This window comes from Astatotilapia calliptera, chromosome 22 (assembly GCF_964374335.1).
Source record: "Astatotilapia calliptera chromosome 22, fAstCal68.1, whole genome shotgun sequence".
Taxonomy (NCBI): Eukaryota; Metazoa; Chordata; class Actinopteri; order Cichliformes; family Cichlidae; genus Astatotilapia; species Astatotilapia calliptera.
In genome coordinates this window covers 5,092,388-5,109,274 of record NC_137442.1, presented here as the reverse complement: position 1 = coordinate 5,109,274, position 16,887 = coordinate 5,092,388, and the positions used below count along the sequence as shown (strand labels likewise).

At 39.4% G+C, this 16,887-nt stretch overlaps 1 protein-coding gene across 2 annotated transcripts; it reads right to left on the bottom strand.

Moving 5' to 3' along the window:
- On the bottom strand, positions 1-14,894 carry LOC113015192 (N-formyl peptide receptor 1-like). 2 transcript variants are annotated; one of them, XM_026157142.2, is made up of 3 exons: positions 14,758-14,894; positions 4,964-5,144; positions 1-3,035 (listed from the first exon to the last, which is right to left on the bottom strand). In XM_026157142.2, the coding sequence occupies exons 2-3, from the start codon at positions 5,135-5,137 to the stop codon at positions 2,142-2,144; spliced, it is 1,068 nt and encodes a 355-aa protein (XP_026012927.1). In that variant the 5' UTR covers positions 5,138-5,144; positions 14,758-14,894; the 3' UTR covers positions 1-2,141. The 2 variants fall into 2 exon arrangements, with proteins under 2 accessions (XP_026012927.1, XP_080152247.1); XM_080296121.1 differs by lacking the exon at positions 14,758-14,894 and adding an exon at positions 9,037-10,157.
- Positions 14,895-16,887: the final 1,993 nt, after the last annotated feature.

Sequence of the window (16,887 nt, the reverse complement as noted above, 5' to 3'; positions counted from 1 at the left end):
TTTTATTTTTTCAGTTTTTAATGAACACTGTGTTTCTTAAAGCACAGACATATTGCAGACCTTCGCACAATGACACTTCAAAATTAAACTTTATCAATATAATCCCATAGACAGTGCTATTTACAAAGTCATATGTTATATTTCAGTTATTTACAAAAACCCACGTGCACATCATTGCAGCTACTCTGTTTAGCTTTAATCATATTTTTATGGCAGAAATGTTATTAAACAAAAGGAACAGCAGGTTTCAGATAAACGGTTTTATTGTAAACAGAGTTAGTGATGTGTAAGCAGCTGAGTAAATACTCTGGTGCTGTGTTTTATAAGCTGGTTGCTATGGATTGATATTAACTAGATTCCATGTTCATAATATTTGACTGCCATAAAAGTCTCAGCCCACTCTCCCTCTTAAGTAGCAGTAAGATACACACAGGATGGATGAAATACTTTTGACGCATTTCTCATGGTAACAAAAAAAGACGAAAAACAAAAACCACACGATGCAGCTTGGTACACTGCACAGTTTCCATTCATCTAACTTTCAGAATGACCTCTATACACAAGACAGAGTCATGACTAAAGCTATTACTGGCTTTTCTTTTAGTAGTCTCACTTCCCTCTGCTTCATCACAGTTCCACTTTTCTTCTGTGACTTCAATTACATGTTCAAAAACACAACTCAGAAATGTGACATCCAGGGCTCTACTAACACACTCACATCTATGGGCAATATAGAGTCACCAGTTAACCTAACACCACTATCTGCATGTCTGTGGACTGTGGGAGGAATGCAGAGTACCCAGAGAGAACCCACACAAACACAGGAAAAACAAGCAAACTCCACACTGGCCTGTGAGTGAGGCCACAGTGCTAACCACTATATCACGTGCTGCCCACTTTGAACAACATAAAATGTAAAACAGCTTTGCAATATATCTACAACACAATAGCTTTTTCTTAAAAATAAATATTTTCAAAAATGACTTGCTCACATTTTGGAATTTTTCAAATGCACCACCAGGAAATAAAATCTGGTTTGAGAAGGAAAATGTGAAAGAAAGAGTGTCCCAGTACTTGAATTACAACATTAGTTGTTTAAATATTTTTTGCCCACTATGCCGAAATCAAGTACAAAGTGACCATCTTTATTTTTTTAAGTACACTTTTCATCTGGAGTCAGACTATTTTCTCTTTGTTGAACAAACAAAACAAACATGAAAAATAAAACTGTGCAGTAACTGTACAAGCAGGCTGTCCGAGACGTCTGTATATCATTGAGCATTGTCTGACAGGCTTCTGTGTCAGTGTGTGACCCTAGCTATTCAAGCTTGTTAGCATTAGCTGATTATTAGTATGCTGCCCTCTTGTCTAATCTAAACATATTTTTTCTTTGTTTTCTTGAATTATTTTATCCACATAAACTTACCTGTTTAAATCTGGTTCTTTAGTCCCTAGGTTGGTGTGGATAATAATAATGCCACAATCGTGTAGTACTTTGATATCATGGAGGGGTGTCAGTTTGATAATTTATCTAATATACTCATTTTGTCCTTATCCTCTCTTGTGATACATCAACCCAGCTAATCCAGGTTAAGGTGGACACAAACACTTCTCACAGCTCCTTTTTTTTTTTTTTTTTTTTTTGAGCCACTGTGGATCAATCCAATCATAGGTGAAGACTTTCTATTTATTTCATTACCAGTGTACGTATCATATAATGATGATATTGTGATAGGTTTGAAACATGTCCTGCAAGGTGGCTGTAGCTCAGGTGGCAGAGCAGGTGGCAGAGCAGGTCAGCCACTAATCAGAAGGTCGGTGGTTCGATCCCAGGCTCCCTCCTGGCTGCATGTCAAATATCCTTGGGCAAGATACTAACCCCATGTTTGCCTACTGGTGGTGGTCAGAGGGCCCGGTGGCGCCTGTGTCCGGCAGCCTCGCCTCTGTCAGTGCGCCCCAGGGCAGCTGTGGCTACAATGTAGCTTGCCATCGCCAGTGTGTGAATGTGTGTGTGAATGGGTGAATGACTGAATGTAGTGTAAAGCGCTTTGGGGTCCTATGGACTAGAAAAGCGCTATACAAATGCAGGCCATTTACCATGCAGGCCATTTACCAAGCTTCAGGATCAATAGAGGGAAAACTTAAACTTTAGCCACACCCATTGCTGTCAGACCTGATCCCTCCGCTATGAGAGTGCTGTGCTTTGACACTGAGGTTTCATCCAAAGAGCGATCGTTGGAGTGAGTTGTCTGTCCATCAACATCGTCTGCCAGAGCTCTTTTGTAAACACCCATCAGACTCTGCCTGAATCGCCCCCTCACATCTAGCCCCATGCAGAAGTACAACAATGGGTTCACACAGCTGTTAAAGTAGGCAACACCCTTTGCTACAGGGTACCAGATTTTCACCACTGCATTTTTATTGTCCACCATCTTCACCAGTAAGAGGCAATGGTAAGGTGCCCAACACAGGAAGAAGGCAATGACCAAACTTGCGAGTATACGCAGGGGGCGGGATTTCCCTGAGAGGCGGGTGCGTCTGATTCCTACAGCGGCCAAGATATAACAGACCAGAATCACCATGAAGGGAAATATGAAGCCACACAGGAAGCGGATGGAGTAGAGAGCAGCTTTGGTGCTGTTGTACCCCTCTGCCTTCTCCTTCGGATCCACAGAGCACTTACTTAGGTTCTTCTTGCCCAGGTAGACTTGGCGATGGATGAAGTAGGGAATGCTGAAGAGGATCGCTGCGATCCAGACGCAGACCGCCACCATCCTCGCTACCCACATGGTGCGTCGACGCTTTGTGAAGATGGGCTGCCAGATGCAGAGCACTCGATCCAGACTGATCACAGCCAGCAGGAAGACGGAGCAGAACATGTTGGCATATTTGAAGAAGCCATTGAACTTGCAGACGAAGAGACCAAAAGGCCAGTGCTCAAAGAAGAGCTTCTTAGTGAGAGAGAAAACTCGTGTAAAGCAGAAGATCAGGTCTGCTATCGCCAGATTCACCAACCACACGTTGGTGACCTTTGGCTGTGGATGAAGAAGAAAATAAAACAACAATGATAACAGGAACATAAAGAAAATCAAAGATTTTGATGGCACTGAATTGCCATTATCATTTGTGCATCACTAGTACGCGCCCTCATCTGCTGTTTTTACCTGGAAACAGTTTGACCTTAAACCTGGTAACCACCCATTACTAGTGCTGTCCTGCAGGGTAAAGTAAGTACCTTGAGAAAAGTGTTAACCATGTCCTATTGGGTCAGGTAGAGGGGATCGATATGTTTGCAACAATAACAACTGACTACTCAGTGGACTGACCACATTCAAAACTGTTAGTTAAACATATATTTATATATAAATTTAGCCACACTATCCACTTTTACAAGCAACAAATCCCCAGTCAGGCATAATGTGTTGTGAGTAATTCCTCATTTCTTCTTCTTACAGATTCACGGATTCCTTTAGGATTCGCCTCCTTGGTGGGTTTCCTCTTTTCCTCATCTTTTCCCCCTTTGCCTCCAAACTGCTCAGCCCCAGCTGTTTCTCTGATGTACTAATTTTTAATCTTGTTCATTCTGATCACTCCCAATAAAAATCCTGGCATCTTCAGCTCTTCACTCAGCTCCTGTCTTTTCGTTAATGTCACTGTATTCAAACCATTAATCATAGCATGTCTCACTAAACCTTCTCTTGTAAATCTCCTCTTTCACTCTTGCTACTTTCTTCTTCTCTGTTTTTTCTTGTCAGTTTGGATAGTTGAACACAGGTAGTGAAGGCAGATGAGTTCAAATATCTCGACTCCCTGCATGTCCATCAGTTTCACACACATGTATTTGGTCTTGATTTTACTGACTTTCATTCCACATCTGTCCAGAGCATACCTCCACCTCTCCAGGCTCACTTGCTCTCACTATGATCACAATGTTATTTGCAAACATCACAGTCCACAGAGACTCTTGCCTGGTTTCATCTTTCAGCCTGTCCAGCACTACTTCAAACAAAAAGGGCCCAGATTCCTGATGCCTTCAACCCATCTGTAACTCTTATCACACATCCTACCACCATCTCACTGTCCTCATGTCGTCATGTCCTGCACCACCCTCACATACTTCTCTACCATTCCTGACTTCCTCATACAGTATCACAGTTCCTCTCATGGAACCTATCATATGCTTTGTCTAAATCCACAAAGACACAGAACAACTACTTCTGACTGTCTCTGTACTTCTCCATCGACACTCTCAAGACAAGACAAGACGTGACATTATTATTCCTCTTTCTCTTCACAGAGCCAAGTTTCTGCTCACTGATCATTACTTCTCTTGTTAACCCTTTGCCAAACTCTTATTTCTTTAGCTATGACACACTTGGACATAAGCTTTTTAGGACTTAAGTTGATTTCCTTATACGCGAGTTTTGCCTATTTTGAAGGTTAAATTAAAAAAGGATTGCGTGAGATAAAATGTTGACTAGAATTGCATTTTTAATTTGTATCACTTTTCATGAATAATCCCACATTTTAAATCATCTTACAAAGTTTTAGCATTAGCAAAAACAGCTAGTGTTTATATGAGTGTGAATCTTATGTTATGTAACAAAGAAAAGAGCCCCTATACTCAAGTGAATTATCCCGGTTACAGCTCCCTGCAAAAGTTACAAGCAGGGGACAAATTGTTGTTGTTTTTTTCTTTTATTTTAAGTTGCTTTGGGTTTCCTGTGTTGGTGCTGTGACACTGACAAAGTCACATATCTGTGCTGTCTTCTATCCCAATATGTTATTACCCAAATGTTACTGACGCTTATCAATCAATCAATAAATCCCGCCTTTATTTGTCACATGCAATGTTACACATACATGTTACCTGCAGTGAAAACCTGCAGTCTTATAGGGAGTTGTAAAATATTAAACTGTAAATATTAAGTTATTTCAAATATATGACACACTCCATATCTACCTTAAGTTTGAATCCAGCCACCCAGATCACCACAGAGTTCCCTGTGATGCCGAGTACGACAGTCAGTGTGTACAGGATGATGCTGACATTGTCCATGATGGCATCAATGTCCACCGCCTGGTCATCCTTAGAAGACTTGAGTGTGTGGGTGGGCAGAGAAGTATTTGGAAACATTGTGTGGCTGGAAAAGAGAAAACAGAAAAGGGCCAAAATGTCAGGCATGTTACTTATTGTGTAATTCAACCGAGAGACGGGAAGAAAACACAAGAGTCTATATTAAAAAACAAATATAGATTCACAGACTCCACCTATAAGCCAACTTTTTTCTGATTGATGGAGCCTATCTGTATACAGTTAGGCATGAGATCAGCATATGACCTCGCTGACATCCTAAAGACTAAAGAGCAGGAAACATGTTTAGAGCAGGTCCATGGTTTCACATGGCTCTGCAGATCCCAGAGTTTTAGTTTGTTTTTTAGTTTTGGAGCCCTGTTTTATACATCATATTCATACCTATAGGAAATATAGAATAACCAATTAACCTAACCCCAAGCTGGAGTACCTGTGAGTACCCACACAGACACAAAGAGAACATGCAATGATGCAGATGGTGGATTTAAACCCAGGACATTTTTGCTGTGAGGCAACAGTGCTAATCATGAGCTCACCGTGCTGCTTATGTGTGTATATGTATATCTATATATATTTTTTCCTTCCACTCTTTTTCAGCTCTGTCTTTATACGTTATAATCCTGTTCTCCTATAGATGGTTTTAAATGTTTAATATTCCTTTTTCTGTTTTACTGTCTTCTTTTTTTTAGTATTGCCTGTTTGCTTGTCTGTTCACTTCCTGTTTTACTTTGGTTGTTGGTTTTGTTTTTTCTCTTGTTTTCAGTTTATTTCTGTGACTGTCTGTCTCGTTTTCACTCCTGTCTTTTTTAGTCCGTATTCCAGGAAGCAGACTGAACAATCTGAGTTTAATCAGCAACTCTGAGTTTTCAGTTCCACTGCAAGGAAACTGTCCGATAGTCTGAAGATTTAACTCTGAGCTGAGAATAAATCTGTGATGTAATCATTGTTCCCACACTTACTATTTTTATTAACCATGAAGTTGTCAGTGGAACAAACCCACATTTTACTGGGATATCAGGATCAATTTCTGCAGAATAATTCACCTCGCTCTGAACTTTGACAGCGGCAGGAGCAGCAGGAAGGAAGGAATCAGAGATAAACTCAAAGAGAAACTATCCAGTTAAGTTCACAGAGTCTGTAACGCCGTAACTGACTCAGCGTTGAAGTAAACTCTCTTTCTGGAACACACTAAGGCTCTGCTCTGGTTGGCTCCTGAGTTTTTCCAAAGTATTAGTTTAGCTCCTGTGTGTTTTATGGATGCCTGTGTTTCCCTTTAACAAAATAAAGGTTTTTGGCTTTTTGGCTGTGTGCTTGTCTCGCTTTACAGTCCTCTCAACACTGCTTATCGAGACACAGGTTACTTGTGTATATACAGAGACAACTGTATTTGAAGTCATATTAAAGTTGAGCTTGCATGATTATAACGGTATAAGACAGAAAATAATGAAAAGCAGAATAAGAACCACTTTAAGTAGATAAATGTATACATTCATTAGTCCCAGGTCACAGGTGTGGGTATTTTAAACACTGGAAAACAGCCAGTCAGTTTCTTTCGTCCCATAACATACGGGCGGATTATCTGCACAGTCGTGTTTACACTTCTCCATTATTCACATGTAGGTGAACTGTTTCAGAAGCATGTCTTATTTCCTTCCTGAAAGTTCTAGGTCAACTAATATTTTAGAGACTTCTCTATATGTGCACTAATGCAGTGCAGTGTTGCTAGCTATGTTGCTTACATGCTAAAAATATTTCAGGCACTTCAAACACTTTCCACAGACCTCCCGTGCAAGTGGAAAAAAATCCCCTGACCTGCTCAGAAAACTGCCGAAATGGTACCAAGTGGCTTTTGGGGTGTGTGAAGAGTCTTTATATACAGTGGGGCATAAAAGTATTTAGTCAGCCACCGATTGTGCAAGTTCCCCCACCTAAAATGATGACAGAGGTCAGTAATTTGCACCAGAGGTACACTTCAACTGTGAGAGACAGAATGTGAAAAAAAAATCCATGAATTCACATGGTAGGATTTGTAAAGAATTTATTCATAAATTAGGGTGGAAAATAAGTATTTGGTCACCTCAAACAAGGAAAATCTCTGGCTCTCACAGACCTGTAACGTCTTCTGTAAGAAGCATTTCTGTCCCCCACTCGTTACCTGTATGAATGGCACCTGTTTGAACCCATCATCTGTATAAAAGACACCTGTCCACAGCCTCAAACAGTCAGACTCCAAACTCCGCCATGGCCAAGACCAAAGAGCTTTCGAAGGACACCAGGAAAAGTATTGTAGACCTGCACCAGACTGGGAAGAGTGAATCTACAATAGGCAAGCAGCTTGGTGTGAAAAAATCAACTGTGGGAGCAATCATCAGAAAATGGAAGACATACAAGACCACTGATAATCTCCCTCGATCTGGGGCTCCACGCAAGATCTCATCCCGTGGGGTCAAAATGATCATGAGAACGGTGAGCAAAGATCCCAGAACCACACGGGGGGACCTGGTGAATGACCTGCAGAGAGCTGGGACCAAAGTAACAAAGGTCACCATCAGTAACACACTACAACGGCAGGGAATCAAATCCCGCAGTGCCAGACGTGTTCCGCTGCTGAAGCCAGTGCATGTCCAGGCCCGTCTGAAGTTTGCCAGAGAGCACATGGATGATACAGCAGAGGATTGGGAGAATGTCATGTGGTCAGATGAAACCAAAGTAGAACTTTTTGGTATAAACTCGTCGTGTTTGGAGGAAGAAGAATACTGAGTTGCATCCCAAGAACACCATACCTACTGTGAAGCATGGGGGTGGAAACATCATGCTATGGGGCTGTTTTTCTGCCAAGGGGACAGGACGACTGATCCGTGTTAAGGACAGAATGAATGGGGCCATGTATCGTGAGATTTTGAGCCAAAACCTCCTTCCATCAGTGAGAACTTTGAAGATGAAACGAGGCTGGGTCTTCCAACATGACAATGATCCAAAACACACCGCCCGGGCAACAAAGGAGTGGCTCCGTAAGAAGCATTTGAAAGTCCTGGAGTGGCCTAGCCAGTCTCCAGACCTCAACCCCATAGAAAATCTGTGGCGGGAGTTGAAAGTCCGTGTTGCTCGGCGACAGCCCCAAAACATCACTGCTCTCGAGAAGATCTGCATGGAGGAATGGGCCAAAATACCAGCTACTGTGTGTGCAAACCTGGTAAAGACCTATAGTAAACGTTTGACCTCTGTTATTGCCAACAAAGGTTATGTTACAAAGTATTGAGTTGTATTTTTGTTATTGACCAAATACTTATTTTCCACCCTGATTTACGAATAAATTCTTTACAAATCCTACCATGTGGATTCATGGATTTTTTTTTTCACATTCTGTCTCTCACAGTTGAAGTGTACCTCTGGTGCAAATTACTGACCTCTGTCATCATTTTAGGTGGGGGAACTTGCACAATCGGTGGCTGACTAAATACTTTTTTGCCCCACTGTACTTTGAGATCTCCAGACACCTTACTGCATACAGTTTTGTCATTTAAATGTTAGAAATGTGTCATTAATAATATTATCTTTAACAGTGGTTATAGGATGTTGCTTCTGGCACAATTTTCAGAAGAGTTGCAGATTTACATTTTTAAATACACTTAATGCACATGTTTAACTGTCACTCTAGGACAAAGGTCTGATCATGAGAGTTTAAAGGGTGAAGTCTAAAATCAAAATTATTATGATTCTAATGAGGAGACCGAGTTTCTTTCAGAATAAATGCATGGAACCCTCAAAGACCCGAGTCAGTTTAGATAAATTTGATTTAGCTCAGCTATAGTGAAAGTGCCGACAAACAATCAACAACTGTGGTGGCCTCAGCACAAAGCTATGAAGTGCAGCACAAGATTAACAAAACCTTACTTGATAAAATGTGTTTCCAGAGGTCATAAATGAAAAAGTGATCTTACCACTGCAAGCAAATACTGTTGAGCTTTAAAGAAAAAGAGCCCAGCTGTCGAGCACAAACATGGTTTCTGCTGTTTAGAGAAGCAAAGCTGCTGCAAGGGGAAATGAACATGGCACTGCAGTGAGTGCACAGCCTACTTCAACCACAGATAAAAAAACAAAACCGTAAAAACCCTGCATTGTGTTTGAATGTCTCTGTAAACCAGATAAACGGCATTTTGCATCCATGCCTAGACTTATTTATCATTCAGCCGGTAATGAAATCTTCGTAGGAAGAAGTTAAGGTTTCAAAAAATAATTACACTAATTCAGTTTCTGACAAAGTGTGAAAAAAAGCTCAGATTTGCTCCTTCTGTTTTTAAGTTGCAGGACTAAATGATAACCAGAAGTGTTCTTCCATAACCATTGTCTTTGTCTACAAATCACTTCAACATTTTATCCTTTTGGACATTTTCATGAAAAATTTAAAGTAATTAAATGGCTCTAGTTTCAGAATCTTGTTTTGTGGGCTCAGAGTGGCTCTGAGGCTGTTTACCCTGAAATTCAACTGTACATTTGTGGTAGATTTGAAGAAATTCCCCTAATGCAGCAATATCAAAAGTGTGGGCTGTGGCCTGACAGGGCCATGATGATAAGAGTGAGTGGACTGCAAGTGATGAAGTCCTCTCAGTGAACCCGTCTCACTGACGACGCTACGTCCAGATGAACAAAATCAACTTTCTGAGACTAAACTAAAAAACTTAAAAAAGAAAAAAAGAATTAATGAAGCTAAATTATTAGATTAAAATGTGACAGGACTGTGTAAGACTTGTTTTTGAATTGGCTGGGCTGTCTGAAATATGGGTTACTGTGGGTTAAAAAAAAGTTGGTCTGCAGGACAAACCAAAAAGTGCAATGGCTCAGTTGTTCACATAGCAGCCAAGATGGCCGAGATCAGAGGAGGCGTCATCTGACCTTTTTAAACCCAAGAGATAATGTGACTGAGGAAGTGTGTCATCAGTCTGTGAAGGACAGCAGATACAAATGCTCAACAAACCACAGATTTCTACCAGTGCTTTAAAGAATTCACACTCATATTTAATATATAGTGTAACCGTGTGCCAGCAAGTACGGTCAGAAAGAAAATAGCCTAAAAACAGTCAATAGCTTATAGCTGCGTTTTCCAAAAACTGCTGTGAGATTATGTTGCTACATGAGATACTGTTATAGTCATTAGTGTTTAGATTTTTTGTGTTTGTCAAACTTGTTGATTTCTTGGTTATTTTAACAGTGAGTTATATTTCTTTTCATGTCAGTGATTCCAGTTTTAACTTTGTGGTTTTCTTGGGAATGACTGCGATTCCCTGGTTTGGTTCCCGTTTAACACGATCTGTTTATACAGGGACTTTAACTTCTGCATGTTTTTGTTTTCTGTCTTTACTCTGTCACTGGGCTTATCTGTTGTCCTGTTATGTCTCCCCCCGTGTTAGTTCATTCTTGTTTACTATTTCAGTTTCATATTTTATATCTTCTTCCCTTTGCCCTTTGTCAAGACATTTGTGAATTACTATGTGTGTGTTTGGATTCATTTTTTGGTTTGTGGCCTTTTTCCTTTATGTTTTTTCTCATTCCTAGAAACAGCTTGAAACTGCCTGTTTCTCACATTAGGTCCTCTCTTCTCCATACCCTGACAGATAGACAGCTTATCTTAGTTTAAATAATGAGCAAAATCAAGTCAAGCAAAACATAGTTTTAGAATTCATCTGAGAATCTGAAAACAATCTGAGAAGTGTTTTTGTTACCATCCATCCAAAACATCTCCTGCACAGATGTTTTCTTTCAATTTACCTGTTTTACTGGTATTTTTCAGAGAATTGCCTTTTTGATCAGAAAACCATTTTGTTTATACATTTTCATTAGTAAAAGTGTTAAATTGAAAGTTGGCTACTAATCTGATAACATACTTGCAGCTGTTCAGCAGAAAAGTGCACGTGATCTTAATACAACACGATTGGTTACTTTTATGGCTGTAGAGCATGTAAACAGGCTTCTTATATTTCTTTTAAAATTAACATTCTTGCTAAAACCTTTTAAAGTTGAATGGCTGCAATGACCAGATTATAAAGAAAATTTAAAAGAAAAACGTCGGACTTTTTTTTTACGCACATAGGTGACACACAGTTGATGTGGTTTGCCAGCAGGAAAGTCAGCAGCCAACCACAGACTTCACAAAACACGAAAGAGATGAAAAGAAGCTCTGAATGTCATTTCCTTTACGTGTGAGGTGTTTTGCATCTGAGGCACGCAGACAAAGAGGCAGGCTGTAGAGTAAATAAACTGTAGAAAACATTTAAATAGAATTTAAATCATCAAATCTTTGTGTTTCTACAACTGCAAAAAGTAAGATCAAACACTGACAGGAAGTGTGAAAATCCTGTTTTGCCTTGTAGATTCGCTTTGCTGTAACAAAGTGTTTCCTTACGTTTGCTTTGCGTGACCATCCGACTGAGAGCTTGAGTTGGGGGGGTGTGGGGGGTGGTGAAGCATGGACACTGCTGCTTTTATGTAAAGTGAGGTGATAAAATGACATATTTAGAGTAAATCCTGCCTGTATGTACCAACACATTTTTATTGATTTATAGCAGTTAAACTGATTTTATTTTCATTGTGCCAAAGATTAGAACATTAAATCCATTTTACCTGTTTCTCTCACCCAACGTGTTGTGGATGTGATTATGTTCAGTTTAGTTGAATTCAGATTTTATTTATGAAGCACTAAAATCACAATAACAGTCCCAAATCCAAACTGGGAGTTGGATCCACTGAAGAAGAGCCTGAAACCTGAAGGACCGACTTCCGATTCTAATGTTAAATATCCTCAGAACGATAAATAAACCAGCAGTCTTAAAGCAGCGTGCTCTGTCAGATGAACTGAAGGTTTTATGGAGTTTTTTAGGATATCCCGATAATAATAAATTATTGCATTCTAGAAATAATAGATGCATGAACTAGTCTATTAGCATCACTCTGAGACAGGATGTTTCTGATATGGGAGATGATAAGATAATGTGCAAATGCAGCAAAGAAGATACAAGACTTATCAGGACATCTCTGAAAGTGGTTAAAAACGTAGATAATGCTGCACATTCGGTTTACAGATGGTTATAAAATGATTGATGGGAGTTTTCAATTTCAGGCCTCTGATACTGTTCGTCTTCACTCAGAGAGTCACAGCTCATGTTAATGCTGATGTTTGTTTTTAAACTAATTTACACAAAAATCTCCCCGAGTTTGCAAATTTAACATATGAAAAACGTAATCACTTTTCTAACATTTAATGGATACAGACTGTTTGTGTGTAATGTCATGCTCATTGTTCTTGTTTTGATTCACTGTACATGGCACAATGTCTTTTGAACTAGAAGCTGATCTCCAGCTTGCATGTGAGTGCATGTGTAATACATTTAGGCTTTTAGGAGCTAATGAGCCTTCTATTTGCCTTTAGAGATGGCGAAGCCCTCATTTTGTTAGCACAGTCCCACAGCTGTGTGACAAAGTACCTATTAAAGCTTTTAACTTTGATCTACGGACAGAAACATTACTCTTTGTTTGGTCAGTTAGTCCACTCCTGCTGTACAGCATGGATTGCAGTGAAACTAAACACAGTCAGACTTTGTCCTCATGACAAAACTACAGAATTTGGTACCTTTTCTCTACTGCCAACAGCTTTAAATACAATAAGAAGAAGGAACGGGGAGCTTTAATGCAAATGCATCACTACCAAAAAGTAAAAATAAAATTTTTTCTGTAATACTGAAAATCACACAAGTATCACAATAATGTAGTAAAAATAATTACAGTAATCACATTACAGCCACAAGTCAAACTTTTTTTTTTTTTTGCCTGCAATGAGTTCTTTAATTATCCTCAAGACAGAATCGCTGTTACAATCAGCTGCTTTCCATTTGCATGCAGTGAGGCAGAAAATGAGAGAGCAGCCTTCAGTTTATGAGGAGTGGAAATGTGAACATTACTTTTATTTTTTTTTATTTAAAACTGCTGCTTTGAACAAGACAGTAGCTGTTGGCAATCCCCTGCAAAGAAAGCAGAAGGCTAACAGGTAAGAACCAGAGTTATGCTAAAGGTGAGTATGCTGACCACATGCATTCATCGGGTAACTAAAGCAGCGATTAACTGTCAGGCTTTGAGCTTGTGCTCATACTTATTTCAGCAGAGGACTCACTGAATGAAGCTCCCCTAGTGCTGGCTTTCAGCTTCGCTGTTGGCTTTGTGTTCTTTTGTGGTCACACACACACACACACACACACACACACACACACACACACACACACACACACACACACACACACACAAATATGCTTGTGCATTCATTATGACAGGGATTTGTTCCAGTTTGTGGGACTGTAGCCTTGAGGTATCTTGTTACCTGATAATTATTCACTTTCACGGGTGCTACAGAAGTAACTGATAGATCAAATGTGTAGAATCAATTTATTTCAAATATATGTTAATTACAAGGAAGTGAAATTGTATGCCATCTTTTATTTGATGATCACACAACAATGTGATCATCAATGTGATGATCATGTATGTAAATGCATACAATAATGCATTTACAGTACTGAATTATTTTGACATTATCACAGAAACAGACAACAGATTTTTTTGAGCAGCTTATATCTTTAACAAAAAGAGGGGAACTTTCTGCCCTGTGTCTCTGTGTTTAAATTTAACATATAGGGAACCTGAATGTGTGGTTTGTAGAGGTCACAATTACACATATGTAATATGTGGACATAATCTTAGATGTCTTTTGTGGTAGCCTTTTCTAATAGTATCCTGTATGTAAAAAAACAGTCATGGTGAAATTTCATAAAAGGTACTGTCCATGCACAAAAACATTGTGTAATAACTAGAAATCAAGCTGCTGTTTCTGCATGTTATGTTTGAAACACCAGTATTTACCATAATTCTTGCACGGCTTATAAAATTGGCATATTATCTAAAGCAAGCCTCCACAACAGCCCCAATTTGTCATTTGACCTCTTGGGGAAACTAATTGCTCACACCTGATTTACAGCCTCCTCTAATCTGGGTCACTAACTGTGTTTGTGGTGTTGGTAGTTCTGAAGTATTTGTAATGCGTGTTCTGTTTTTCCAGGTGCTCTATCACCCTCCCACAGTCTAAAGACATATACATTAGATCAACTGATAATTAGAAATTGATTGTCAGTGTGAATGTTTATGTATTTGTGTTGTCCCTGTGATAGACTGCTGAGTACCCAACCTTTCCCTCATTGTCAGCTGAGGTAGGTTACCTCCCCAACCCTGCACTGAATTAGTGGTTAATAAAATGAATGGATGTGTTGATAAATGTTCAAAAGTGTTCTGCCTACTGAACCTGTAGCATCTAATGCATCAAATCTTTAATCATTTTCTTTATGAGTGTAGTCTTTAGATTATCATAACATATTTCCCCTTTTTAGTCTAGTATCAATCACAACCACCACCCGATTGTAAGTTCAATCAAATATATACAGCTCAAACTCTTAAGGAATTATATAAGGAAACCCTACCTGGTTTTTTCTTTTTAAAAATTTGGATGATGTAAGAAAACAAAGTGTGTAAAAACTCCACAATACATGTAAAACTTTTGGTCATAAGTGGGAAATATCAAGTAACAATGTCATCTGACAAGTCCAGACAAAGTTCAGAGTCCTTACCTGCAGTTACTGGACTGATCTCTCAGAGCTGAGGTGAGCTTCAGTCGTTGTGGTCAGAGGCAGAAGTGAAGATGTGTGCTCTGTTATCTGTGTCGCAGTTACTTCAAGTGGTTCTCTTTGTATCATGTCTATCACACGCAGACTTCCTCTCTGTGTTACTGTCATGTGTCTAGCTTTGTCTTCCTTTCCTCATATAGCTGCTTCTCTTTTTCCACACAAACCCACCCTCACATCGCCTCTCTGTTTGTCAAACACACACACAGATCCAAAAGCACAGACACTGAATGACCAACAAATTAATCAGACTTTAGAGCGATTGCTTTCTTCTTCAGCATCGCATTTATTCAAATGGAGTCGCTGACTGCGTAGTTACAGCAGAGGGATTCTCGCATTGTCATGCATGTTGGAGCCGTCTCACCTTTTTTAATTTTTTATTTTTTTTGCTGATTTCCATTAAACGTATGCCCAGATTTTAGAGTAGCAATTTATTAAACTGAACCGCAGCCTCCATGTCGTCATGAGGTTACAGCTGTTTCCAGGAAACAGGGGGCTATTTGGCCTTGAATAGTCATCCCGTAATAGAACGTCACGACAGAAACTGAGGAGACCACAGATGTGGCTGATGCAACTCACTCCTTTGAAGAAATAATAAAAACACACACAAAAAAAGAAAGTAAAAGAATTTGTATCAAAATGAAAATGTAACCAAGCTTAAGTAACATGACTGATATACATAAAAAGCTGTGGAACACTGAGTATGGGGAAAGTGCCACATATTACAATAGACAGTGAACTTAAACCTCAACCTTTATTGACAAGAAGTATAAAGAGAAAAATGCATGATCCTGCAGTTGTCCAGCAGACAGAGAATGCCAGAATGGATCCTCTGATTGTGTGCAAACAATGTTGATTTAGCACAGGCGAAATTAATGAAACAGGTCAGCAGTAAAACAAAGAACTTCAGTGACTTACAGGTTATTAAAAGATAGTGGACAATGAGGCAAGTAAACATTAAAACCCGAAAGCCACACGAGGGACTACGCTTTGAAAAAAAGGAAGGAGAAAACAGAAAACACTCAGCAGAGTGTATATAGTCTATATAGTCTCTGAAACACAATAACATTTAGGAGAATGATTTCATTCATATGCCTGATCACAATAACAGTTTAAGTACACATTTAAGGTTTATATTGTATTTCACTACATCTTACAGGACTGTATTCATCTCAGAGCTGTGTCTATTTTTTTATGCCAATTTTGGACAATTTCACATATAAAAAACAACAACAACAACAAAAGAAGAATGATCCATTAATTTAGACTATTATTTAGATTACTATTAATAATACGCTCACCGGCCACTTCATTAGGTACACCTGTTCGACCGTTTGTTGACCAATAAGTGCATTTAGGTGCGTGTACATGATAAAGCCATCCTGGAGAAAAAAGGTGATTTAAGTGATTTTGATTGTTTCATGGCTGATTTTCCCACACATCCATCTCTACAGTTTCCAAAGGATGTTCTGAAGAAAATCACTCAAATAACAGTTTGGAGGTAACATGTCAAACCTAGTGTACAGCTGGATTAGAGCAGAAGACATCATGTGCCGCTGCAGTCAGCTAACAGTAGGAAACTGATGCATTTTACACAGACTCACATAACTGGATGTCGGAACAGTGAAAAAACAACACCTGCTCTCAATTTCTGCTGTGACGTTTGAATGGTAAGGCCACAATGTGGCATAAAAACATGATAGCATGGCTCCATTGTTGCCTCCATGGTGATGGTAGTGGTGACGTTAGAAATATTGTCTTGGCACACTTGGGCCCCTTAGTCCTAACTGAGAATTATTTAAATTGCACAGCCTACCTGAGTGCTGTCAGTCCCTTTATGACAACAGTGTAACCATCTTCTGACTGCTTCCAGCAGGATAATGTGCCACAGCGCTCAGATCATCTCAGACCAGTTTCGTGAACATGACACTAGATCTCAATCCAACAGAGTACCTTTGGGATGAGATTTCCATCATGGAAACATCCACCAGCTCAACTATAATAAAATGCCCCATGTATTGCACAACATTCATTTTTTTCAGGGCAGAGAGTGGTACTCATTTATCCACATTTTTT